Consider the following 27,319-nt stretch of genomic DNA (forward strand, 5'->3'; position numbering starts at 1 on the left):
AAGAAAGAAAACAATCATTTACTTACTTTCATAACCTTTCTGTGTCCATTAGGAAAACTGTCCTCTTAACTTCTGTTGTGGCTGCACTTCTGCAGTGTTGTGGCTTTTGCAAACTGGCTAGCATCTACGAGCCAACACAATAATGAAACAGTATGAAACGGAGTAGCACACAGAGTTAGCACATACACAGGGTGATGGAATACTGGTGGAATCAACAAAACACAGGTTTAAACAATAAGGGCAGGGTACACAACCACAAAGGCAGTAGGCACAGCAACTCGTGCAGGAGTGTGGGGAAAAATAAAATGACTGATATACCTGAAAAAACATGTGTAAGAAAACACATAACTGCACATCTGATGAGAAGATTCCTTTGTCACAGCAAACAAAGAAAAGTCAATCACCACCTCAAATTCAAGCAAGGCCCCCTCCCCTTTTAAACTTTCATCCTGTGCTGCTCAGATTTCTTGTTACTCACTGAGATGTTCCCAGGTTGGAGACCACTGCTCCACAGGGTTGGTCAGGTCCTCTCAGGAGGACTCTCCTCTCTGCAGGATGAAACCAGTTTCCTAACAGTCCCTGCAGTGAGTGCGACATTGCACTTAACTTTAGCAATTCAGAAATAATGTTCATTACAGATGCTGTCAATCATTTTGAGTCAGAAGTGATGTTTATGGGATGCTTTTTATAGTTCCATGTAATTAGAGAAAAAGCAGCTCTTCAGCCACACAACTGTGATGTAAGCAGTTTGCTTGTACCTCAGGAAGAAGGTTTTACATGGGGAAAGCTCTTAGCCATGTGCTAGATACAAACTGTAAATCTGCACAACCTGTAGGACATGGTATAAAGACCCTGACACTTTTGGTAAATACAGTCTTCTGTTTGGTTTTGCCTGTTCAGAGTGAACGAACTATATCAGAAAATCCTCAAAGAAAGCAATCTTTGCGCAATGTGTTGCCCTTTCCCCAAAGGAGGATACAGATGGCAAAAACACATCAGAGCTGGATTTATTGTCCTCCCAAAATAAGCATGGAGGTTTTTAATGGTCCTTAATGAGAATCAGCAGGTTATTAGAAATTGAGGATGTTTGCTCAATCCAGGCCCCCTTTTCTATATTTACCTCAGGCAGAAAGACAGAAAACTGAAAACCTAGGTCTTCATAAATTTGTACAAACATCTTAGAGATATTTCTGCTTGAATTGTTTCATCCTCTTACATAAATACTGAGTTTTTTCCTTGAATTATTCAGCATCAGCAACTGCAGTGACCCCCACTTAGACAGGACAGCTAAAGAATATTTTAAAAAAACTTTATTAAAACTTTTCTTGAAATGCAAAACTAGAATGTATTCCATATACATTTATTAGGTTACAATCTATGACATTTTTAAAGCCTGGAAAGCAGACCAGTCAGTTTGGAAAGATTTCAATTTGACCTTATTCATGTCAGGCCATGTATAGTTGTGCATCTTACGATGGCTCAGATGCACTTGAGGCATTTTGTAAACACATAAAAAGGTTGTTGTTGCTATATAACTTTGAGGTTTAAGCTCTGCTGCATTGTGATTGGTCCAACTATTCCAGACACAGACCTCTCAAGTCCACAGAGAAATGTGATAAATTATTTTGAAGTACTTCATTGTCATCATTTGATTCAACTTATTTCGACTCCTCTTGCAAAGTCACTTTCACTCTGTGATTCTCCTTTGGTTGCCCTCCTCTGGTAGTCCACGTCTCTGCCTCCATCTCTGTATTTCTGACTCTGAACAGCTGGAAGCCCTGTCCACAGACCAGCACCCACCCCACCTCCTCTGTCTTTCTCTCATTACTGGTTGTACAAACGTGGTCCCCGGATGCCCTCTCAGCTTGAACATGTTCTCCCCTCTTGGCTTCAACACCTTTTTCCTTATCCTCACTGAATCCTCCTCCTGTCTCACACCTTGTTTCTGAACCGGTGGGGATCCCTTCCCGTCCTTTATCAGCCTCCAGCTCAGACTCAGACCTTGTTTCCCTCTTCTTATCTTCCTCCTGCTGCACGCTCATTTCTCCCTCCCACACAGTGAGTCCTGCAGCGTCTGCAACGTGGGAGTACACCGCCCCCCTGTGGTTGATACCAGTATTGCTGACATTCCACAGGCAAACCCTCTGATCTGAAGAAGTAGTGACCAAGACACCAGGGCTGAGGAGCTTCAGGTCTGTCAGAGGGGCAGCATGAGCCAGCTGGACGTTTGACTGGGAGAGGAGATCAAGATGAATCTGGTCTGGGGTTGTGGAGTGAGTTTGTTGAGGAGCCAGAGGCTCAGGAATCTGAGGTAACCCTCTGCTGCCCCCAGTCGTCCCTTCTCCTGGGTATTGCACCCTGATTGTGGACACTGTCAGCTGCCCATCATCCCCTCCACTAGCAACAGTTACCAAGCAACAGTCTTCATGTTGTCCCAGATTCTCTCTCCAGACAGCCAATGAGTTGACGCCGCTCTGATGGGCGGGAATGAGGAGACAGGGGATTGGTGGAGTTGGGGTGTTGCTTGAAGTATCAGTTGATGAGGAGGAAGCCTCAGTCAGATCCCACACAGCGATTTTACCATCTGTTGCTGCACTGAAAAGCAGATTATACCTGGGGAGCGACAGTGATGCAAATGTTCACGTGACAGTCCTCTTTAAAGACGACTAAAAACAAAAGGTTTACGTTTACAGACTTCTGCTGTGTCACAACTTCTTCCCAAAGCAGAGTAAATTAAAGATATTTTTTTCTACAATAAAACAGAAAACAAGAATACCTGTGACTCTTTGTAAATTTTACAAATTTAACCTTATTTGAGTTTCAAGACATGGGAAGAAATGATTGATCACCTGTTGCCTTTTCTGTCCTCAAGGCTGCAGGTGGCGACACTGAGTACACAGCGCTGGTGGTAAAATGTTTCCAACAACAAATCAATTTGGTGTTTGACTTCACTGACTGAGAACAACCTAAAATCAAAAAGAGATTAGATTAGTCTAAAAATATAAATGTGTAAAATCTATTTGATCTATTTGATATTGTTACCATGAACACAGATCATCGTAGATAAGTTACTTTAAAGAGCACACAGCAGGTTAAAGTTTAGCAATTTATTAATTCTACTTTTCTTCCTACTGGGGAAACAGTAAACTCGAAGTCCTAGTGAGCTAGTATTTCTGCGTTTGGCGTAAACCATAGATTGTAAGAAAAAAAAAGCTCCCCCTGGTGGCTGGCTGCAGTATAGGTCAAAAAATCCCACTCTCCAACCATTCCAGATGGGCTGTGGTCAAACTTTACAAAATTAATACACCTTGTAGAAATGTTTCTGAGGTGATTTAAAGATGTTATTTGGCTGCCTTGTGTCAAGTCTTTTTTTCTGAATAGCTTTGTTTTCATTTGTTATGAGAGGTTATAATCAAGGCTTTACTTCACATTTAACAATGATTAACAGCTGCAGTTCTTGTGTTTTTTTTCTTTTTTCAGGGATTGTAAAATATGTTAGGAGGTAGAGTCAAGTTGAGACTCTCTGAAAAAAAAAAAATTTGTATTATTGTCACTTGGCTCCTCTCAGATTCTCTGATAGTCCGAACTGCACAGACCCTGGCTGCACAACTGCTTCAATGGCTGCGCCTGTGACGGGGGAAATTTGGCTTCAAAACCGTACAATGGCAAATGGCGGAGCCACGCTGTCTACTATATATACAGTCTATGGCACAAAAGCAGTACTTCGCCATCTTAATGAATGGTAAAATTAAACAATACATTGGAAAAAAAACACACCAAACATGACCTGAAATGACCAATGGAAAAAAGAGCGTTCTGAACAGCTGTACGGAAAAGAGACACTTCTTCCTCTAAATTTGTGCCCTTTTTGTTGTATAAAAATATGAAAATCAATGACTGACTTGTTTTACTGCCATTGTCAGACTATGTTTAAGTGTTCATTTACAGAATAATTCACGGTGGTTTACGGTGGTTTACAGTGGTTTACAGTGGTTTACAGTGGTTTACGACAGTTAGCGCTGCAGCCTCACAGCAAGAAGGTTACTGGTTCAATTTCCAGCTTGGCCAATGAGCCTTTCTGTGTGGAATTTGCATGTTCTCCTCGTGCATGCGTGGGTTCTCTCTGGGTACTCTGGCTTCCTCCCACAGTCCAGAACTATGCTCATCAGGCTAATTGATCGCTCTAAATTGTCCGTAGGTGTGTGTGTGTGTGTGTGTGAATGGTTGTCTGTCTCTGTGTCAGCCCCTGTGATTGACTGGTGACCAGTCCAGGGTGTACCCCGCCTCTCGCCCAATGACAGCTGGGATAGGCTCCAGCAACCTGTGACCCTGAACAGGATAAGCGGTTTGGAAAACAAACCAAAGAATGAATTTAACCTTCAATTTGCTCTCTACACTTCAACTACATTCAAACTATAGTTATCTATGTCTATACTATGATTATCTGGCGAATAAAACTTGAATACAAATTTTCCTACAATCAATGCAAACCACTTTCCACCCTAATTTTTCCTTTTACAAGTTCATTTAAGTGTATTAATCTATTGTGACGTATTCAAGTTTTTTCTAGAGCTTTTGTCAGGAAGTCGTGTAATATTTAATGGGCACAAACCTTAGAGCTCCATCACTGCAGGCTACGGCCAGAAGAACACCTTCTGGATTTTCAGCTACGACCGCCACACACATGTACCTGACAACGTTAAGACAGAAGTGCAAAGGCTTGAACAGAAGTGGAACTTGAGAGGAAGAGTGAGTGTTTCAGTATGTGTATGTTAGGAAACAACGGGCGAGATAAATTTGCTGATGTTTGTACATGTATTTCTACCTGGGTCTTGGGTATATTTTAGATCCACTTGCCTCGTTTCTGGGTCCATTTTCACCGTTTTGTGTCGGTTCCTGCGTCTCTCCCACTGGTCGTCCAATCGGTGACCAGCCACCTGGATCACCTGACAGGAAGGAACCTGTCTCTGCATATCCCAGGTGATCAGCAGCCGGTAACACTGCATCTGAGCTCTCCCACCGGCTGACACCAGCAAGGCGTGAAGAGACCGTTTCTGGTTTTCAGTCCCTCCCTCTGGACGTGTTATTGCCGTTAATGTACGGACACTGGAGATGTGGTCAGTAATGACCGAAAGAACTTTAACGCTGGCAGAGTCAGGATTGATCGCCAGCACAGCTAAGCTGGTGTCCTCTCCTCCTGTCACCACGATCTCCCAGTTCCCCTCTTTACTCATTGTCTCAGTCTTCATCCAATTTCCTGAACTCTTTGATTGATTCTGAGTCCTCATTCCTCTGATCTCACCCAGTCTGCAAACACACCCAATCCCCCTCCCATGGACACCCTCTCTCAGCCCCCATCCACCAGTCCTTCCAGCTTTCCCAGCCCAGCTCAGTTCCTCTCCTGGAGGTTGTGAGGCCAGTACAGCCCCCTGTTTAATAAAGACCAGGGCTCCATATCCAGGCCAAACCCCTTTGTCGGATGGCCAGAGACCCCAAGAGCGGTGCCCACCACCACAAGGCACAGCTAGCAGTTTCTCCTGCTTCACCGGGTCCCAAACCACAAACTGGACTGCATGGAAGCCCAAGATGACAAACCTGGCTTCTCTGCCCTTGTTTTCTTTCTTTTCTGCTTCTCTTTCAAAGTTCTTCTCCACTCCACCTTCCAGATTTTCCCTCACATCTTGACTTTCCTCCCCTTGGAGGTCATCAGTTTCCAGAAACATAACCCTCTCTAGCCACTCCATTCCCTTGCAGGCTCGCTGAACTCTGAGAACCTCCAGATGAAGACTTTGTTTCTTCTCTACATTCTTTTCATGAACCTTATCTTCAGGTTTTCCTGCTGCTGTTGGAATTACTCTAAAGACCCTCACACAACCATCCCTGCCAGTGCTGTAGAGCAGTCCCTGGTGTTCACACACTGAAGTTACACCTTGTTTTCCATGTACTCCAAACAAGCAGCTCAGTGAGAGAAGTGTTTGGTCTTTTAGTTCTTCTTCTATCATGACTCCGAATCTAGTGTTCTCTGCATCAGCTTCTCTAACAGTCTGTTTCCTCTCAGTCAGCAAGCTTTCGCCAAACTTGTTCTCCACTCCTACTTCTTCCTGAAACAAAAGAAGAGACCCTCTCCTGTCTCCACAAACCCACAGCAGCCCCTGCACTGTGGAGTGGAGGAGCACAGCTGCTGTCAGCCAGCGTTTGGCACATGGGGGAAGAAGGAAAGGGGGAAGAGGATTTGCATGAACAGTCAGGGAACAGCTTTCATCTAACTCTACTCTTATGCACCAGCGATAGACAAGTCCTTCAGGTCCTGATGCTAGCAAATACACACTTCTTTTTACTTCCTGCCATATGAGACTGTGGATTTTCCCTGATCCCCCAGTGAGGAGAATCCCACTCTGAGGCTGAGAGATAGGGAAGACCTGTACTGACCCACAGAGGTTTCCTACAGCACACAAACTCACTTTTGCTGTTGAGTCTTTCACACTGACTGTAGTTGATTCCATCACACAATAAGATTGAAACTCAGGCCCCCCCTGCCAGAGTTTCTCCCACTGCCCGTCACTGTACTGGTAAACTAGACCTTGGTCAGTGCAAATCACAAACTTACTCTGAGTCCAGCTGGCATTTTCATCTTCCCCCCTTGCTATACAAACCACTTTAGGTAAGCCTTCACATGGAAATTTCACATCAGTCAGCTTCTCTGTCACCTCCTCCTCTGATTTCTCCTCCTCCTCTACATTCCCCTCCACCCTCCACAATCTCACCCCTCCATCTGCTCCTCCCGTAGCCACCCATCTCTTTTCATCTCCTGTTCCGTCACTGACTGCAAGTGCACGAACACCCCCTGCTCTGTGTCCCTTCAATGTCTGGATCACTTTTCCTCCTTCAGCCCAGTCCCAGACTAAACAGGCCCCATCTTCACCTGCACTGAAGACTCGTCCTGGGGAGAGATGCACAGAGAAGACTCTCGCCTGGTGTCCATATAGAACTCTTAAACAAGTTGGGTTTAAGTCTCCACATTTTCCTCCTGGCCCCCCTAAAGCACCAACACCCCACACCCGCACACTACGGTCATCAGAGGCTGAAGCCAGCCACCCTTTCTCCTGGAGGTAAGTGATGTTAAAGATGACCCCGCTGTGGCCCAGCAGACGCCTCTCTACTGGGGCTTTGTGCTCTGAAATTGTCTCTCCTCCCCCAGGTTTCCACAGAACAAGCTGGTTAAAAACTGTCCCTCCTATCAAAACTGTATCTGCCCAGGATTCATGCACCAGAAGGAGGGCAGAGTACAACAGACACCCCTCAAAACAGGAGCGCTGAACCAGGACCTTTTCTGCAGTGATGTCCAGGAGTAAAGCACTGTTGTGGGCTAAAGCCACGCCAAGTTGTAAGTGCTCCTTCCCAAGAAGCCAGCGGACATCCAAGACCCAGTCTTGCAACTCAATGAGGGGACCCAGAACCTCCAAGTGTAGATGCTTTTGAACCTGAAAATCCACATGAAGCCTCACCAGCCTTACAGCCTTGCCTCCAAACACTGCAAAGTCAAAAAAGATGGGTCCTGTGGTGGAGCTGAGTTCTGTAAATTTAAAGGAATAGAAGAGAATTAAGTTAAAACAACAACTATAGAAAATAGAGGTCTGTCACCATCAATAAATTGTTACGTATTAGTGTCCTCAGTAACTTTCTTTTAGTATACATGGTATTTATCAATTCGGGCCTTAATCCAACCCAAAATTATAAGTTGCTTTACACAAGACTTTGCCATTTACATGTTTTTTCTTAAATTAGCAAAAAGTGTTTTCCATGCCTTGACACAGGATATTAACTAAAAAGAACAGAGCACAAAAATTGGATCCATCAGTGAGTGAATGTGAGAGCGAATGGGTGTGGATGGGTAAACGCGACCTGTGTTGTAAAGCAGCTTTGAGTAGTCCATGACTAGAAAAGCACTATATAAGCTCAAGTCCATTACCATTACCATTACAAAAAAAAAAAAAAAAAATCAGCATACCATCACTACTATCGGCCCTCTCCACATAAAAACCTGTGGCAGAGTTCTGTGCCAGCACAGCGGGGGCATGTTGAGGTCTGATTCCATGGATCCTGTAGTGTTGCAGCACACTGAGCCTCACAGAGGCTTTCTGATGTTGCTGGAGACTGTACACTGTCAAGACTGGACCCTCTCCTGCCAGGGCAAAATACTTTAATTATCAATTGGTAACAACGTTTAAGTGAGTCTCAAAATGTTTCTTCTACTTTTAAAATAAACTTGAGACAGTTACCGATTATCAATCACCAATTACGGCAAAATGCAAAACTACCTACCTGTCAGAAGAAACGCATCCCGAAGAAACTCGAGAGCTGTTACTGGAGCTACCAGTGCTGATGACTCCATTTTTTTAACGGTTAACACATTTTCATTTGAAAACAGCAGTATGAAAGGATCCTGAAAGAAAAAAAGTCAAAGCATGTACTGGTTAAGAAATAAAGAGTGAGACAACAAGGCATATGTGATGTCTGATTTGCAACGGGCATGGGGTTTGTTGTTAGCAAACGTTAGCAAAACAAACTCAGACCAGAGCACTTCTCATCTTATTTTCTCGATATACCCAAGAAAGGTCACTTTTCTAGATCTAACAGTGCAGCTAAATGCCTGGTTTACAAGAAAACTATTCGAAATAATTAACTGCTTTCAGAATTAAATATTTTAACTTACATTTATGAACCGCCGTGAAGCACCCATGTGTTTCTATTCTACTTCCTTGATGAGATCAGCCAATCGCGCGCCAGTACTTGCTTCCTTGACGCTGATTGGTTAGACATCGACTTTGTGTGATTCTATTGGATAATGTAAGACACATGAACGACTGTGGTCGGGTTATGTTGCCTTCAGCTCGAATGGGAAAAAACAAGAGTTGAGTAGATTATTTAAAAATAAAAGATTATACGTTATTCTGTTTTCCTATCATTACAGAGGTTTTTCGGGACACCTTATAACAAAACCAACTATTGTTTTTTTTTACAAGCTTTTTCTGTAGTTGCTGCTTCTTTTCCCTATGCACTCTCAGTTACACGGTAATTCGTGATCTAATGAGACATAATTATAGATTACCGTGTATATTACTGTGTAATAATGCCACTAAATAGATAGTTCCTAGTTCCTCGGTAGTTATGCTTCAAATAAAATTCCTTCTTCTGTCGTTACGCCCTGCGGTCCCATTTTACATATCATGCCTTTTAATTTTCCGAATGCACATTGAATGCATCAAAAGGCTGTTAAAGGTAAGAGGTTGCGTCTGGCTGTTGGGTAGCGGTCCAGCTAACTTCACAGCTAACGATGCCCGGGAAATGTAAATTCCAAGACTCCTGGCTCTCGAAGGGGATTTATAAGGACTGGCTGTTGAAGGACCTCCAAGACATACACTTTGCCCGATGTAGGGCCTGTTGTAAATCTATCAAACTTCAGACCATGGGCGAGGCTGCTCTCACTAGCCACGCAGGGGGAGCTGGCCATAAAGCAGCGGTTCGCAAACTGGTGCAAGGTAGCTTAGCCTTTATTTTTAAGAAGCATGCCCGTACTATCCGGAAGTACAAGTTTATATGTAAAGATGGATATAATCTAATGCTGTTATTAAAAATATTTTAAAATGTGTGTCGTTGTCAGTTGCTCAGTGTGGTGGGCGTGTGCGTATGGCAACAACAACAACTGTCTAAACGTGTTGGTGGGTTGTGCATTATCGTCAAACAGCTTGTCCTCCGATCTCAGTTCTTGCAGTCTATTTATTTAATACCAGCGCTTCCAAGAGCTGAAAAATAATACACAAATAAGGGGGATTGGTATGTTGTTTTAGTAAGTACCATTCAGCGTGTACATAGGACACAAAAGCCTGGTCTTAAAGATGAAGAAGAAAGTGGCTGCAGTGGACATGAGCAGCAGCTCTGTCACTAACAAAGATGCAATCAACACGTTTCATTACGACTTCCAGCACCCATTGATCATATTTTAGAGTTGACTGCTGAAAGCGTAAAGTTTTGGATTTCTGTCCACAACATAGCCTACCCTAAATTGGGAATAGTTAAAATAAGTCTAAAACAAGTCAAGATTATCATGAGATAGTATTCAGAAGTCATACCTTCTATACTAGAGTAGAAATGTTTGTGTTGTCATGTGGTGTTTTGTGTGAATTGGGACCTGCTGCGCCTACTACCACCAGAGGGAGGCGCTCTCTGCTTATTTTCCTGCAACACATTCACCTGCTGTCCCTCCCTGTCTGTCTCCTGTCTTTTTTCATGTAAACTGGGAATATGGTGACAATCGATGCAGCTGGTCAGACAAATGGCACGACAAAGCAGGTACTTTTGCAGATACAATCTTTTAGTGCAAAATATAATTCAAACCTAAGCAATGAATAACAAAAAGCTGATCCTGCAGCAGCTCATGTTTGAGACATTAGTAAGAGATCTTAATTTTCTTTTTTTTCCCCTCCCAGACTGAAGACAGTAAGGAGCAAGTGGCTGTGTGTGTCCAACGTGACTCCTTGGACAGGATACCAAGCGGTGACTGGTCAGATCTGCACCACAGCCCAGCTCCAAACTCCTCCTGCCACAATGCAGAGCTGCAGGATGTGGCATTTCATGCTGCCTACTTCACAGTACCAGGTACTTACAGATAAAGCTCTGCAACTTGACACAGGATCTGTTTACTAAACATTTAACAAGTGAACTTTCCACTATCACACTCAAATGTTTACCTTTAAATGTTTATGAGAACACTTTTATGCCCTTAACATAAAAAAGCAGTAAAGAATGCACTCTTAATTAAGTTGCCATGTAAACAGCTCTTGAACATTTGACCAAAGGGCAATTATAGAAGTGTTGAATAAAATAGTGTTATTATATAAACATTACAGCAAACTCCCAGAGCAAATTTATTCTAAAATCTAAAATATTCAGTCCTAAAAGACAGAATGTGGTGATGAAAATACTTACATTTATTCATCACACCCATTTATTTTATGACCAATCCAATCCAGAGAATAAGGATGACTTATTTTATGGTGCTGGATAAGCTCCTGTAGTTCAGTTTACTATGATAAAGACAGATTTATGTTATTAGAAACATCTGTACGTGTGCAGGTGATGCAACGCCATCTCTGGTCATGATGTCAGATGGCTTCTGGTTCAGTTGCTGTAAATTACAAAGTGCATCTGCGGCAGCTCTGGAGGCCTTCGCTTGTGTTTATAGAGCTGTTTTGAAATGAATAAATGATTTAGTTTCGAGCACACGTTCTTCAAAGAGAAGTTTTTTAATGAAATTATGAAATCTTGTGAAACATGTGCCTCACTTGTTAATTTCAGGACATGAGACTTGATGAACCTCTGTGAGGAACTACAGGGGAATGAGAGGAGGGGCCTGCATTTCCGAAGCATGTGCTGGATGTTGAAATGCTGAGCCCCTTTACTCTCTAACCCAGGGCTTTTCAATTAAAAATTCAGCCGGGCCTGATTTCCAGACTAAGGATGCGAGCTGGGCCGCACAATTTTGGCAGCAAAGTTAAGCTTCTGTGGTCCTCTCCTGAGCTATGCAAGTCTGCTGTACTGTGGTACAGCTCTCGTTGTAAAAAAAAAAAACAATCAAATTCTAAATTTTAGTGGCAGCCTGATGAGATCCCTCAGGAAACTTTGTCTGAAACTAGACAGGTTTTTCAGTGTGCGTCTTCGGACATTATAATCTTTCAGCACTGCAATGCAGTCATTGCAGTGCAAACACATTGGTTTGATTTTAAATTAAATAAATAAATCAATACTTTCCAGTCCATAATGGGGTGAACTGATGATTATCTTTGATGATTTTTTGTTTTAGGGTAGAAAGAGAAATGCTATTTTCACTTGTGCAGGACGGCTAATGATAACTTTTCAAACTCACCTGCCCAATGACACAATGCATCGGGTTAGTTGCTAGGTCACGATAGGTGTTGAAGTCAATATTTGGAATAATGTTGCAATTTTTGTAAGAACACGTCGGTGTTAGTAAAAGATGTTTTTCTCACTGCATCTATATCTCAATCACTTGGCAGCTGCTTTGGGGTCATTCAAGGGTTGCTTACTGGCCACATGTGGCCCACTGGCCGCTAATTATGTTGAAATGCTGAGTTTGCTCAGCTATTCAACATATTGTTATCCTACTGTATTATTCTCACTCTCCCGTATGTTTTTTGGCATGCCACTACAACAAAAGATTTTCCCTATCAAACTGCACAATGTTCAGAATGTTCCGGAGAATTGAGCTTTTAATACTCAAATTTCTAACCCTCTTACTTCTTAAAAATTCAATGTTAAAAACCAAGAATTGGTCTATAAAATTGAATGGGCAATGATCTGTCACCATGGAAACCAGACAGTCCCTGCACCTTTGTCCTGCTCATCACACAGGTGATGGTGTCATCCACCTAGTACACTAAATGTTAAAATGGTGCAGTCTCATTATTCTCCTGCTTGTTTACATTCAAAGTCAAAGTTTGTGAAAACCACACAGCTGGTGATGATGTCACAAGACATTCAGCTTAGGGTCTGAACAGAGGTTATAGGTGGGCCGTCCCGTTGTTATAGGCTAGGTCGAGTTAAAGTCCACGCTGCAAAAAACTGAAATCTTATCAAGTGTTTTTGTCTTATTTTAAGTAAAAATTGTCTTGTTCTACTCAATATGAGCCACTTTCAACTTGCCAATCTTGTTTCAAGTTATCAGAGTACAAAAATAAGGTTTGAATCGCTTGTAACCAGTAAAAAAAATCTGCCAATGGAACAAGTAAAAATTGCTTGAAAATTTCCTTTGAGACTAGAATAATGTCTTAATACAAGTAACTTTTTTCTTGTCCCATTGGCAGATTTTTTTTTACCTGTAACAAGAAATTCAGACCTCATTTTTGTCTTTAAATAACTTGAAACATGATATTTTTCTGAACTGATGAGGTGAATGTGGCTCATATTGAGTCTTAAAAGGAATTTTCTACTGAAAACAAGACAAAAAACACTTGATAAGATTTCAGTTTTTGCAGTGCAGGGCTGTTTTTCATTCCCAGTCCACCACTGCATAGAGATATTTGTTATATTGTATTTATGTGACGACAAATGAGGTAGTGATTTTAGTCTTTGTTCAGGTCCCTTACTGCTGTTGGGTAGAAACTGTCTGTCTTTGTCCTAGTAGTGATTGACCTGTACTGCCTGCCTGACGGTAACAGATTAAACATGTGGTGTCCAGGGTGAGAGGGGTCCTGGGTTATTTTTCCCTCCTTTCAGAGGCAGTGGGAATGGTGCAGTTCTTCCAGTGTGAGGAGAGGGCAGTGGGTGATGATTTTGTCCGTGTTGATGATCCTTTGCAGTGATGTCCTCTGAGCCACTGTGCAGCTGGTGTACCAAACACACAGACAGTACACCAGGATGCTCTGAATGGTGCACCTGTAGAAAGACATAAGCAGTCTCTGCGGGATGTTGTTCTTCCTGAACACCCTAAGGAAGTGCAGTCTCTGCTGGGCCTTCTTCAGTAGCTCAGAGGTGTTCAAGTCCAGGTCAGGTCCTTCTCTAAGTGGACTCCCGGAAAGAACAAGTCTTCTACCCTCTCCACACATTCCCTGTTGATGTGTAGCGGTGGAATGTCTGTTTTAGTCCTCTGCTCCTTGGTCTTAGCTGTGTTGAGGAGCAGGTTGTTATCACTGCACCACCCAGTAAGCTGCTCCACCTCAGCCCAGTATACAGAACCCTCTCCCCCAGAGATGAGCCCCACTACTGTGGTGTCATCGGCAAACTTGATGATTGTGTTACTGGGGTGAGCAGAGGTGCAGTCAGATGTGTAGAGGGTGTAGAGCAGAGGGCTCAGAACGCAGCCCTGGGGGGAGTCGATGCTGAGGCTGACGAACCTGAATGTGTGGTCTCCTACCCTCACCCTCTGCCGACAGGAAGCTGTAGATCCACACACAGATGGAGTGTGGAAGTCCAAGGTCTCCCAGTTTACCCACCAGTTTGAGAGGAAGGATAGTGTTGAACGTAGAGCTGTAGTCCACAAAGAACATCCCCGTGTAGGGTCCCCTGCTGCTCCAGGTGGGACAGTGACACGTGGAGAGCTGTGGCTACAGCGTCCTCTGTTGATCTGTTTGACCTGTTGGCGAATCGGTGGGGTCGAGTGAGGTGATGTGACCCCGTACCAGTTTCTCAAAGCACTTCATCACCACTGGAGTGAGAGCTACTGGCCGGTAGTCGTTGAGGCTGGAGATGTGTTGCTTCTTGAGTAGGGGGACGATGGTCAGGCTGACCGGCCGCAGCGTGCGCCTCACGTCGTGCTCCTCCAGTGTGAGGCTGGAGCTGCTCTGGACTGCAGGGTGTGGTGTAGCTGCCTCCTGAGATCCTGTCTGGAAGCAGGCAAAGAAGCTGTTCACCTCCCCTAGTGAGGATCCTCCCTCAGCAGCTCCAGTGTTGGCCATGTAGTTAGAAATAGAAATAGAAATAGAAAATACTTTATTTATCCCCGAGGGGAAATTCAGGAGTCACAGCAGCATTCAAGAAAACAAAAGTGAGAAAGAGTATAGAAAGTGCAAAAATGTCCATAAGAAATTAGATGACGACATCCCGTCCACCACTCGTCCACCACTCTCCAGCCCAGCCAGTCTCCACCTCCACAGGGTCCAGGACTGAGCCTCCCCAGCAGTCTGTTCAGTCTCTGTCTCCTGGATCCTGTCTGCTCACAGCAGGCGAAGCTCCTCCAATGTGGCGCCGGCGTCCGATGTCAGCTGCGTCAGCCACGTCTGTGAACAGCACGATGCCGCTGGGTTAGCACAGCTAGCTCGTCCATCCCCCGGAGCTAGATCCCATGTTCCCAACAACGATGGATGGAAGGACAGGTCCACGTCGTCACCTCCCAGCTCACATCCGAGAACCAGCACGTTGTCCTCACCTCCTCCTCCTCAGCTCGAGGGAAATCATCAAGCCCTACACTAGTTAGCATTGACATGCTCGGGCTGCTAACAGCTAATTTCGCATGTAAACAATGCAGCCATGGTTACATGTAGGATCTCCAGACAAACACAGGAGAAACGTAGTAAAAAAATCGCCGAAGCCACAAAAAGTTTGGTGTCCATGACCATACAAGGTGATGATCCACTCCAAATACAAAGATTAAGAAAAGAGACGAAAAAAATTACAAGAAACGGACAAAGACGAGAGAGCTGCTGCAACAGGCAGCTACTTGGGCAGCGCCTAGCAACAGAATAGTTGGTGATGTCTGGACCCCCACCACACCTATCTGCTGTTGTTGCTCTCCAGGTGGTCCTCCATCCTCCTCCTATAGTCTCTCCTGGCCTCTCTGATGCCCCTCTTCAGGTTGGCTCTGGCTGCACTGTAAAGAGCACTGCCACCAGCCCTAAAGGCAGTGTTTCTGTCTTTAAGCAGCTGCTGGACCTTCTGTGTCACCCAGGGCTTCCTGTTTGGGAACACCCGGATGGTCTTATCCACTGTGACGTTGTCTGTGCAGTTTTTGATGTAACACAGAACACTGTCTGTGAACACTTCCAGGTCTGGGTGTTCAAAAATGTCCCACTCAGTCTTTTCAAAGCAGTCCTAGTCCGTTAGCCACGCTAGCGTTAGCATCAGGTGGGATGCAAACAACAGTCACGAACACCGCCAGGAAGGTAGATGAGCCTGCATTTAACAGTCACATATTCCAGTCCTGCGGAGCAGTGGCTGTCCACAGTCACTGTGTCAGTACACCAGTTGTTTATGTACATGCACACACCCCCTCCTCTACTCTTACTCTGGTCCAGTATTGGGACGGGGTGGGATTTTTTTCCTGTAGGAGTGCGATGGGACAAGAGTGAAAATCCACTCCTGTGTCACTCTCTACAGCGTGGTTTGAATGATGACGGATCATTTCTCATTCATTTTCATAGGCCAAATTTTTTAACATACTGTTGCAATGACATAAAAAATGTTAGTTATCTGTTGTTGGTTTGTTTTTTCTCTATTTCTATATATTGCAGGCATTTTATTTTGGATAACTGAACGCTAGCATTAGCTGAAGGAGGCTGGAATGCAGTTGGTTGTCGCTGTTGCTTGTCGTACAAGCAATTCACGCGTATAGACTGTAAAGTCCAGTGGCTCTTAAAGGAATGAAAAGAGGTATCATAAACCAGATGTTAAGATATTAAAAAAGTGTTCAATAAAATAATAATACGATAAATTTACAAACAAAGGATTTCCTGAACTTAGCAACAGATAAAGGATCTAAATTGAATCTGAAACAGAGCCAAAACTAACAATATCAAAACAAAAAGAACTCTATAAAATAAACAAGAGATCTCAGAGCCAGCTGCATTTTTAACAAACACAAACTCTAAATTCTACCCACACCAACTTCAGTGAAATGTCACAATCTAATGCGGAGCACAGACCAAGGTTTTGGCGACAGGTAACAGCAGAACCTGTGTGAAGCTGCCCCCCACCAAGGTTATAATAGTTAACTAAAACGAAACTAAAAACAAAAACTAAAATTTAAAATACATTGCAGTTAACTCAAACTAATAAAACCTTTTTTTGAAAATAATTTATGTTAATATTATTTTTATGTAATTTATGTCAACATTATTTTATATAATTTATGCTCATATTTTTTATACTAAGTTTATATTATTTTCATGTGTTTAAGGCAGCATCCAACAGTTCAGTATCAGCATTGACTGATCAGTGAGCACTATGTTGAATATTGTTGAAAATAAACAGTATCACAAAATATTTACTCTGACCTTTTTGAATCCTGCACCTGGTTAGTAAGGTTTGAAAAAACTAAAACTAAACTAAAACTAAGCCTTGTTGCAAAAATCAAAACTAAATAAAAACTAGAATGCCCGCTCTAAAACTAATTAAAACTAAACTGTAACGGAAAATAAAATTTCAAAACTAACTAAAACTAAACTATAATGACAAATCCCAAACTATTATAACCTTGTCCCCCACCACACCCAAAATTTCAGGAAAACAGTCTGTTTTGTTTGTGCTTCATTTGTGCTAATTTATGCTGTAAAAACTGTTGTTTGTGCTGCTACAGTTTTTAAGTTGTTACGTATTATTATATAGGTCATCCAGAGTTCACCTAACCCGAAATAGTGCCATTCGTTTGTGCTAATTTGTGCCAGAAACATTGCCATTTGTGCTGCTACAGTTTGGATACTACAGACTTTATTTTCTGCAGATGATGTCACAGCTAAAAGTGGCTCATGCTGGTGCTCTTCATATGTTTTGGCTGCTGTCAAACAAATCACTATTGTTGTTTTTTACCTAATTTAGCCATGTATGTTCCTATGCTTTAGTTATTCTCTGAGCACCTGGAAAACCACTGTTGCAGGACAAATTTCATGTAAACATGTTACACTGTTGTAGCGTTTTTTTTTACTTGCAGGAGACAAACTTTGTTTGACTGCAGCCAAAACAAATGGAAAGCATTTCCAGCTGTGACGTCATCTCCAGAAAACACAGTGTGGAGTATCCAAGAAACCACTAAGACATTTTTACGGCGCAAACCAACACAACTGAACAGTACTATTCTGGGTCCGTTTGGAGCAAATGGGGGGGCTGGATGACATAATGTCCAGAAATTTAAGTGTTAATAACTTTAACAACATTTTATACAGCACAAAACACCCCAAAGAAAGCACAAACAAAACAGAATATTCTCACAAAATTTGTGTGGGGTGTGGGCTATCTTCTAGTGATGTGTTGGTTGTGACCAAGCCGGCTCTTCAAGGGGAAAGTTGCTTCAAAGCTCCCGATTGGGAGCCAATTTTTTTTTTCTTTTTTTTTGGGGGGGGGGCTCCTGTTTTTTTTTTTTTTTTAAAGCCACACATTATTGGAGCTAATTCATTTTTTTTTCGGTAAGAATGACAGAATAAGATAAACAATAAGCTAGAGTAATAAAATACAGACCTTAATATACAGTCTGCAAGATTAAAATCTCTTATCGAGCCACTGATTCTGTCTTGTTTCACTTAAATTGTTTAGCAGAAAAAAGCTAAAAGTTGAATTGTAAATAGTTACACATTTGTTTTGGCTTTTTATAATTATGTTTTAGCACCATGTAGAGTGAGAAAATAAGGGGATGGTATACAAATCTAAAAAACAAAACAAAATGCATTTTTTCATGTTAACAATTAATTTTGCATACAATTTTACATAATTGTTGGTAATAAATTAATTTAAGCAATAAAAAGAGCTAGAACTCCCATCACTACCAGCTTCACGCAGGTCACAGCAGATCAGGTCAATCCTGACTGATGCTCCCGCCAGCCTTTTGAAGCTTGCAGCCCCAATCCTCCACCTCCATCAGCAGCCTCAGGGGAAGGAGCAAACACACGCACACATACGCACAAACTCACACTGACACACACATATCACCACCAGGACCATCAGTTAAAATAAAACAAAATGAGTTTTTTGTTGGTTTTTTTTTGGCTTTTTTTATTACCCCAGGGCTAGAAACTGGAAAAAGAGTCCGTAGACAATGCCAAGGTAATGTGTGCCCAAAGTTGACACAGCAGGAGTCTGTTTCACAAGGCAGGTTCAATGAAAACTCAGCCTATTAACTCTAAAATAAGGGAAAGTCTGGGTCTTTGGTTTCAGAAAGGGAGGTTAATCAAACCTGAGAAAGAGCAGAAACTTAAGCCTGTTTCACAAAGAGGTGTTACTAAAACTCTGTGTCTGTTACTCTGGCAACTGAGTCTCTGGATCTAACCTGGTCGGGAGCAAGTTTTTCTCCATGAACTTGGAGTTTTTCTCTGTCTCCACCCTCTTTCAGAGCCACACGCCATTTCATTCCCTCATTCATTCAGTCTGCAGCGAGTTTTGACTTTGACTTGTTTAGCCGTCTGTCATTAAAAAAATAATTTAAGAAGTCAGAGTCAGTAGTTCATCAGGCACAGTGTGTGCTACCGACCTTTTTCACTGACATCCTTTTGTCAACGATCCTGTGGATGAAGGTGTAGCATTACTGCGCAGAAAAGTCAGGAGTTGATCATCAGACCGTGCATGTACTTGCAATTTCAGAAAGTTACCTTCTCGAGTGGTACAGGTTCACGTCTCAGTCAATCATTTAAATACACAACTTAATCTGTCCTTATATTTGCAACATTACTACTCGCAGTCATGCGCTCACTCGGCAGATAGGATGTGTTGCACTGTGTTTCTCAGAAGCTGAGAATTCAAGTAAGGCTACTGTACGCAGAGCAGGCAGAAAAGTGCGCCTCACCATGAAACAGCTTTTACCAGTCTTTGTGGTTTCCCCTTTAGCTGCGTTTCCACCAAGCAGTCCGGGTCGGTTCAGTACAGTGTGGCACGGTTTGGTACAGTTAAGCCTGATCCTGTTTGCATTTCCACAGCAAACTGTGGAAGCAAACTCTCGTGGTGGGCGGCGCATAAGCCGGATGCCAGAAGCCTCAGCTTTTAAACAACAGCGTGACGCCGTAGCAGCGTACCCCGCTAATAAATCCAACGAAGAAGAAAAATGCGACACATTAAACAAAGAGCACGGATGGAAGACATGCAGCATTTCATCCTCTCTGTGATTGGCATGTAGCTCTTTGATACAAAGTGAAATCAAGCCTTGTTTCAGAGAAGACTGTGTGCAGCCAGGAGAAATGCAGCCCCTGTCGGTGTAAGTGACGATTCTTTTAGACCAATCAATGGTCTGCAGTGTGTTGCTCCACCTTCCGAGAGTGGATCGGTTCAGTCTGACACCCATACGAAAGGGTCCCAAAAAGTGTGTTGGCTCGTCTCAGATTTTAGGGATCTGTCCTGGGATCAAGGTTATAATAGTTAACTAAAACGAAACTAAAAACAAAAGCTAAAATTTAAAATACATTTCAGTTAATGCAAACTAATAAAAACTAGAAAAGAAAACAAAAACGATCAGTAAACTAAAACTGTATCTTGTGTACACAAAACTAACTGTAATTAACCAAAATTAAAGACAAAAAGTCCTTAGTTATAGTTTTTGACAAAATAGCCTGTAGGACTTAAATCAATCCAACACATTTTCCCAACCAATTTTACAACAGTTTTCGCCAGTTGTCAGTGCTGTATAGCACCATCATAGCGACGTACTGGGACGTGCTTGTTTACTGCACTAACTGGCTGTGCGCTGTGCTGCGACAAAACGTAGTGGAGCAACGAATTAGAGCATCTGTAATAGTTAAATATCATGTTAGTTTGACTTTATTGTTACAGAGTCCAAGTTTCTAATTATTAAAGCTCATATTATACTGTTTATATAATTTATGTTTTTATCATCTTTATGTAATTTATGTTAACATTATTTTATATAATTTATGTTTATATTTTTTACATTTAGTTTTTATTATTTTCATGTGTTTAAGGCAGCAGCCAACAGTTCAGTATCAGCACTGACTGAGCAGTTGTGACAATATGACAAAATATTTACTCTGACCTTTTTGAATCCTGCACCTGATTAATAAGGTATGAAAAAACTCAAACTAAACTGAAACTAAACTAAAACTAAGCCTTGTAGCAAAAATCAAAACTAAATCAAAACTAGAATGCCTGCTCTTAAACTAATTAAAACTAAACTGTAATGGTAAAAAAATGTTGAAACTAACTAAACTAAACTATAATGACAAATCCACAACTATTAAAACCTTGCCTGGGATTACTCAGTGGAAATGCTGCAAAAAGCGCGCCGTACCGAGACGAACCGAACCGGTCTGCTTGGTGGAAATGCGGCTTATCTATGTTTGGCTCAGTACAAGTCTGTGTAAGTGTAATTGAGCTTAGTTATTTAACAGAACATGATATTGATGAGAAAGCCATTTATGTGTGTGTGAAAGCAGCATTATTTCTGGGATAAAACCACTGCACAGTCAAACAGCCACTTAATATTTACTTTTCACCGTAAAGCAAGTTAAAAATTGAGGTACCCCCCATGAGATTATGCTGAGATTTTACCTGCTTGAACAATGTTTTTATATTCTCTTCTTAGCTGCTGCCAAGTGCGCTTCAGCTACATAGGATCCCATCTAAATTAAATAAATTAAACTAATTACTATGCACATATTAATTAGTTTAAATCATTTAATTCAAACAGATTGTCACTGTTCTGTTATTGAGATTGCAAAGGATTACATTTATACTAACACATTGACCTGAGCAGCAATGTTCTCCCATGCTGTCTCTCCCTCTCTTGCGGCTGCAGCTGTGTTGTTTTTTTCTTCTCTCAAAACTGCTCAAAAAATGCTCAAACTCTTCATATGAGCACATTAGAATTTTTAGTTCAATTGGTGTGAAAAATGAGTCCCTTTTCCTCTCTGTTTCACATGGTGTATCATTGAATCTGGGCTCCATTGATGATGACTTTTTATGGTTGGGCTGCACAGGATTAACTCCAGGTGAAACTACTCTGAGTTGATTTAACTGACTCAAATCAGCTGTTCAGAAACCAAAAAACTCTGAGTTTTCTGTCTCAAAGTAGATCAACCCACAGTTCAGAACTAGACTCAGAGTTTATTAAAACTGCTTTGTGAAACAGACCTCAGGTCACGTGGACAAAAGCAGACATACAAACACTTATAGTCAACAGCCTGTGTACCAAAAAGAATGACTAGCTTTAAAGTAAAGGGGTGGGAATTAATAAGTTTATACTTCATCCCACTCTTTTTCGAATATGTGATTAGAAAATGTCTGTTTGTTTGTATTTGTTTCTGTCTTTGACAGAAATTTCACTTTGACCTCATGTTCGAAATAAATTGAATAATAAAAAAAAAAAAGATGGCTAAGGTGAACTTTAAAAGAGGAAATGATGGTCTAAAGTTATGACATATTTTTAGGTTACTGTGCTGAATCACACTAAGACACAGCATCCACGTATTTACCTTTTTCAGTTTTTTTTTTCTTACAACAAACGTTGTTTGGGAGAAACTGGAGCACCCAGAGTAAACCCTGCCTGAAAAAGGTAAAGAAGCTACAAAATTCCAACTGTTAAAAAAATGGGCAAGCTATGATGGATCTGCTTAACAGGAGTGACCCCTGCTTCAGAGCTGGTCTTAAACTATGGTCTTAAACAGCAGATCTACACTTTTGTTCTGGGCTCAATAAAACACATCTAGTACTGTCAACAAGTCTACTCTACTCCTACATTAACTAGACTGCTGTATGACAAAATGAGAGACAAAGCCACTGACACACATGGCCGAGGAAATCAAAAGCCCCAAAAATACACTTAACAACAAACCTTTCCTAAGACCCCATGAAACCCACAGAGTGATCCTTCTCTCTGGTTTCTCTTTGGAAACCGAAGCTGAGTCGTTTGCTGTGGCCCTGGGGCTAAAAGATTTGGATTTAGGACGGACGGGATTTACGCTCTTGTCATTGAATTTGATTAAATTATGACGGCTTCTGGACTGTCTTTTTTTCGGAACACATCTGCACATAGAGGTGCCTGCCTGCTCCGTGTCTCTGTTTACACAATACGAGGCTCTGCAGTGCTTACACGCGATCGCAAAAAAGTAACCCTCTTTTGACAAAGTGTCTAACACCTCAGGAGGCAGGTCAAGATCGTCTAACTCATGCCGAGATAAGAATTTCATCCAATACTGAGGTGTTGGAGAAAGTCCCAGAAAAGACTTGATCCCCTTACCAACTGTCGCTAAAAATGAAGAGAGGCCGAACATGTTTACAGACAGCGAGAGCTAAAACTTAAAAACCAGTGTCTGCAGTGAAATCAAACTTGGGTCTGAACAGGCAGAGCTCTGTTATATATATATATATATATATATATATATATATATATATATATATATATATATATATATATATATATATATATATATATATATATATATATATACATACATATATATATACACATACATATATATATATATATATATATATATATATATATATATATATATATATATACACATACATATATATATATATATATGACAGCAGGTGAACATGGGCCTGTAGATTCACTCTGTCACTGCATCAAACAGGTCAGTGTGTGGATGCAGAACAATTTCCTCCAGCTGAACTCAGATGAAACTGAAACCATTGTTTGAGGCCCACAGAAACACAGAGAAAGGGTTATCAGTCATCTTCAGACTCTCTCTCTAAATGTGAGTAACCAGGTTAGAAATCTAGGGGTGATATTGGAGATATTCAGACCTCAAAATCAAATCAATAACATCAGTGGCTTTTTACCATCTTAAAAACATTGCTAGGATTAAAGGAATAGTATCTAAGCCTGACTTCAGCTGCGTTTCCACCAAGCAGACCGGTTTGGTTTGTCTCGGTACAGCGCTTATTTTGTGGCATTTCCACTGACTTATCCCAGGACAGATCCCTAAAGAACGGAGACGAGCCGTCCCACTTTTTGGGTACCAGACTAAAACCAATCCACTCTCGGAAGGTGGAGCTACAACACTGCAGACCTTTGATTTGTCAAAAGAATAGTCACTTACCCCGTGACAGCGGTTTTATTTCTCCTGGTGGCACACAGACTTCTGTGACAAAGCTCGATTGCACTTTGTATCAAAGAGCTACATGCCAATCACAGAGAGGATGAAATGCTGGATGTCTTCCATCTATGCTTTTTGTTTACTGTCGCGTTTCTCTTCTTCAATGGATTTATTAGCGGGCTAAACTGTGTCGTGCTGCTATGGCGTCACTCTATTGTTTAACAGCTGCAGCTTTCGGCATCCGATGTACACGCCACCTACCATGAGAGGGCACATTTTGCTGTGGAAACGCAAACAGGATCAGGCTTAACGGTACCAAACTGTGCCATACTGAACCAAACCGGACTGCTTGGTGGAAACACGGCTTTTGAGAGACTGATCCATGCGGGTTAGACTACTGTAACGGCCTGCTCACTGGACTCTCAAAACGAGCTGTAAGACAGCTGCAGTACATCCAGAACGCTGCTGCTCGGGTCCTGACCAGAACCAGGAAATACGACCATATAAGTCCAGTGCTCAGGTTTCTGCACTGGCTTCCTGTGGCTCAGAGAATAGACTTTAAAACAGCAAGTCTCGTCACGGTTTAGCACCAAAGTACATCTCTGACATGCTGAACCATATGAACCAACTCGATCTCTGAGAACCTCAGAGAGAGGTCTCCTGCTGGTGCCCAGAGTCAGGACTAAACACGGTGAAACTGCAGTCCAGTTTTATGCCCCCAAAATCTGGATGTGAGACAGGCCTCAACTCTGACAATGTTCACATCACGGCTGAAAACAGTTCTGCTGCTCGTGTCATACAACAACTGAAAGTATTTTATCTGCACTCTCCTCTTTTAATTTAATTAATCATTTTTAATGTTTTATAATGTGATTTTATGCAATGATTTTATTTTGCCTATCTTGATTTTATTTTATTTTATTTTAGCTGTAAAGCACCTTGTGAATGAATTGTGCTCGACAAATAAACTTGCCTTGCTGTTCCTTTCACTGACCTTTTATGACTCTATGTAGGCACATCCAGGCTCATCAGCCAGCGTCTCCACCCTCCAGTCAGCGAGACGGAGGAATCAGGCCACCACCCGGCTCAGCAGGACTCCATCGACCTGTCCAGACTGGAGTACCAGCAGAGGACAGACGCTCTGGAGCAGCAGCAGCAGATGAAGATCCTGGAATGGGAGAATAGGATGAAGGTGCTGGCATGGGAGCAGGAGCTGGTGAAGGAGAAGAGGAGAGCCGTCCGGCAGAAGGAGAAAGCGTTCAGGATGAAGAAGGCTTACTATAAAGCTAAGCTGAGGAGGATGGGCCAGGACGTGCCGCCATCTTCCTCCAGCAGCAGCGATGAAGACGAGAAAACACCAGACCCCACAGGATGAACTGTTCATAGTTTTTATGATTGTTTGTTTGTCTCAGTGTCATGAAGTGTCACTATTTTTATACAGTGTTTTGTAATTTAAAAGAAAGATTCTCACAGAGAGGAAAAGAAAACCCACCTTCTGCATGAGGCTCCTTGGTTCTTCTGAAGTAGACTGCAGTCGTTCTAAGCATGGAGATGAAATAACAGCTCTGTGAAGCAGAAATAAGAGCCCTTCAGCTGCTGAATACTAAAGTATCTCCTCTGAGTGTCGTTGTTTTGTTACAAGAGCGACATCCCTATAACTCTACAATCTTTTCTGTGGAAGTTACTTTCAAATACAGACTAAGTAAACCAAAGTGTTTAAATGAGACAGTTAAAATGAGTCACACTGAACACCTATAAGTACATACGGAGCAAATCTTGTAAACTAACAGCCAATAAACTCTGTGAGGTAGCTTAAAGAGGGGGTATTATGCTTTCTCATATACTGAACAAAGACTTAAAGTGAAACTCCGGGATGGAACAAGTTGGGTCCTATCATAAGGTTTAGGGCAGAAATTACCTCTACAGCAGTGTTTTTGTGCAGCAGAAGTCCAGGGCGCTCGCACCAAACACCCCCTTCCTGCTCCTCTGCCGGTTTCCTCTGCACTCAGACGGGGCCATATTTTACTTGACCAAAATCACAAATACACGGACTCCTAGCTAAAAAATCTGATATGGGTCTGCATTCACGCTTTATTTAGAGAATTTTCAGCGCGTTACTTTCACACAAAAACACCGCTAAATAAGGCTCTAGTTCTCATCATGCTGTGAAACGGCACTACCTCCGCTGCAGAGCCACAGCTGGCTACGAGGCGCTCACCGCCTAGTGTATCAGTCCACATGCACTGCAGTCCAGATATAAACAAACGCAGGTAGTCTGCCAGGATGAAGAGACTCGAGCTCTCTCGAGCTAGAGCCTTATTTAGTGGTGTTTTTGTGTGACAGTAACGCGCTGAAAATTCTCTAAATAAAGCGTGAATGCAGACCGATAGCAGATTTTTTTGGTGGGAGTCCGTGTATTTGTGATTTTGGTCAAGTAAGATATGGCCCCGTCTGAGTGCAGAGGAAACCGGCAGAGGAGCAGGGAGGGGGTGTTTGGTGCGAGCGCCCTGGGCTTCTGCTGCACAAAAACACTGCTGTAGGGGTAATTTCTGCCCTAAACCTTGTGATAGGACCCAACTTGTTCCATCCCGGAGTATCACTTTAAAGAAGGGCTGTCAAAATTGAAGCATTTATCAGATGAATCCCATCATCATGATCAATCTCATTAAAAGTTCTAACACAGAATGACTCAAAATCCCTGAATGTCTGTGGGAACACATTTTGGGCAGTTTGTTCAAGTAGAATCGATTACAAAAAAAAAAAAAAAAAGTATAGTCAACTGATACAGTATGATTCAAACTGCACAGAAAGGGGTTTTCTTTTCTGTTTGGGGCTTCAGTAAGTCCACCTCGAACAAAATGACACATTTGCAAATTGGATTGCAACAAACTACAGACTCATTAACATTGTCAAGGACACGGTCTTTACAAAGGTTTAGCAAGATGCCTCTCAAGATGCATTGTACAAGACTCCATCAAGAAGAAAAAAGTTTTTTGTTTGTTAACATGAACTGTTAAAGGTGTTTAAATAACACGCAGGGGAATTAAAAAAGTGTTTCCTCCTTTCTTGAGCCTGTTTGCTCATGCTGAATGAAACATGAGTATTATCCACAGCAACGCTGAGATTAATCTGATTCAATATTTCAATTGTTTGACGGCACTACTCAAATAATATTAATGATCTCCCTAAATGGAATATCCTATGGTTTTATGAGCACAGCTTCTTTTGTGGTGCTTGTAAACACAAGTGTGTATGCTTTTTGGCCTTGTCAATAAACTGCATTTGTACTGAGTTGGAGATGAAAAATCTTGGTCTCTTGGTGGAGACGGTGAAGGGAACATGATCTACATGGGTCAAAGTACAGGGCATGGCATCTGAGAGCTACAGCCAAAACAGATGTATTTCAAAATAATAAAACCCAGTGTGTGAGCTGAAGCTGAGGTCACAACAAGCTCCTCTACATCAAACTGCTGAAAGGGTTTTGTCTTCCTGATATTTCATTTCGACAATAACTATCAAACCACAAGTTCACAACTTAAAGCACAGTGTATGGTAAAAAAGCCACTCCAGACTCTACACAGAAACACATGGACTGTATATCAACTTGTTTAAGTTAATAAATGGTCTAAATGTCGTGTTCAACACTGAACCTTCTTCAGGTGCTTAAGTCCAGCCCAGAGGACACCTGGACATAACATGGCATATGCTCTCCACTCTGTTCTGCTCAAGGAAAGCTAGCAAACCTGTCAAATCAAAGAAAGTAGCAGTCTAAGAAGCCTCAGGTTTAAGTAAAAAAAATTCAAAAATTCAGTCTA

At 42.0% G+C, this 27,319-nt stretch overlaps 3 protein-coding genes across 3 annotated transcripts in view; 1 reads left to right on the forward strand and 2 right to left on the reverse strand.

The window, feature by feature from the left end:
- The window catches only part of slc26a6.1 (solute carrier family 26 member 6, tandem duplicate 1), a 60,354-nt gene extending 35,776 nt beyond the window's left edge, over positions 1-24,578 (reverse strand). Inside the window, exon 1 of the mRNA XM_074681033.1 lies at positions 24,499-24,578. The gene's annotated coding sequence lies outside the window, so the exon portion shown is untranslated. The remainder of the gene's footprint in view (positions 1-24,498) is intronic.
- wdr6 (WD repeat domain 6) lies at positions 880-8,796 on the reverse strand. Its single transcript, XM_074681032.1, has 7 exons — positions 8,714-8,796; positions 8,323-8,443; positions 8,009-8,182; positions 4,858-7,573; positions 4,613-4,690; positions 2,850-2,966; positions 880-2,613 (listed from the first exon to the last, which is right to left on the reverse strand). Exons 1-7 carry the CDS (start codon positions 8,738-8,740, stop codon positions 1,659-1,661), a joined length of 4,188 nt encoding a protein of 1,395 aa, XP_074537133.1. The 5' UTR covers positions 8,741-8,796; the 3' UTR covers positions 880-1,658.
- fsbp (fibrinogen silencer binding protein) lies at positions 9,265-25,369 on the forward strand. The gene is made up of 4 exons (XM_074681035.1): positions 9,265-9,539; positions 10,322-10,350; positions 10,488-10,656; positions 24,518-25,369. The coding sequence occupies exons 1-4, from the start codon at positions 9,335-9,337 to the stop codon at positions 24,877-24,879; spliced, it is 765 nt and encodes a 254-aa protein (XP_074537136.1). The 5' UTR covers positions 9,265-9,334; the 3' UTR covers positions 24,880-25,369.
- The last annotated feature ends 1,950 nt before the right edge of the window (positions 25,370-27,319 follow it).

This window comes from Halichoeres trimaculatus, unplaced genomic scaffold (assembly GCF_033239565.1).
Source record: "Halichoeres trimaculatus isolate MK-OKI-2021-1 unplaced genomic scaffold, fHalTri1.1 fHalTri1_scaffold_11, whole genome shotgun sequence".
Classification (NCBI taxonomy): Eukaryota; Metazoa; Chordata; class Actinopteri; order Labriformes; family Labridae; genus Halichoeres; species Halichoeres trimaculatus.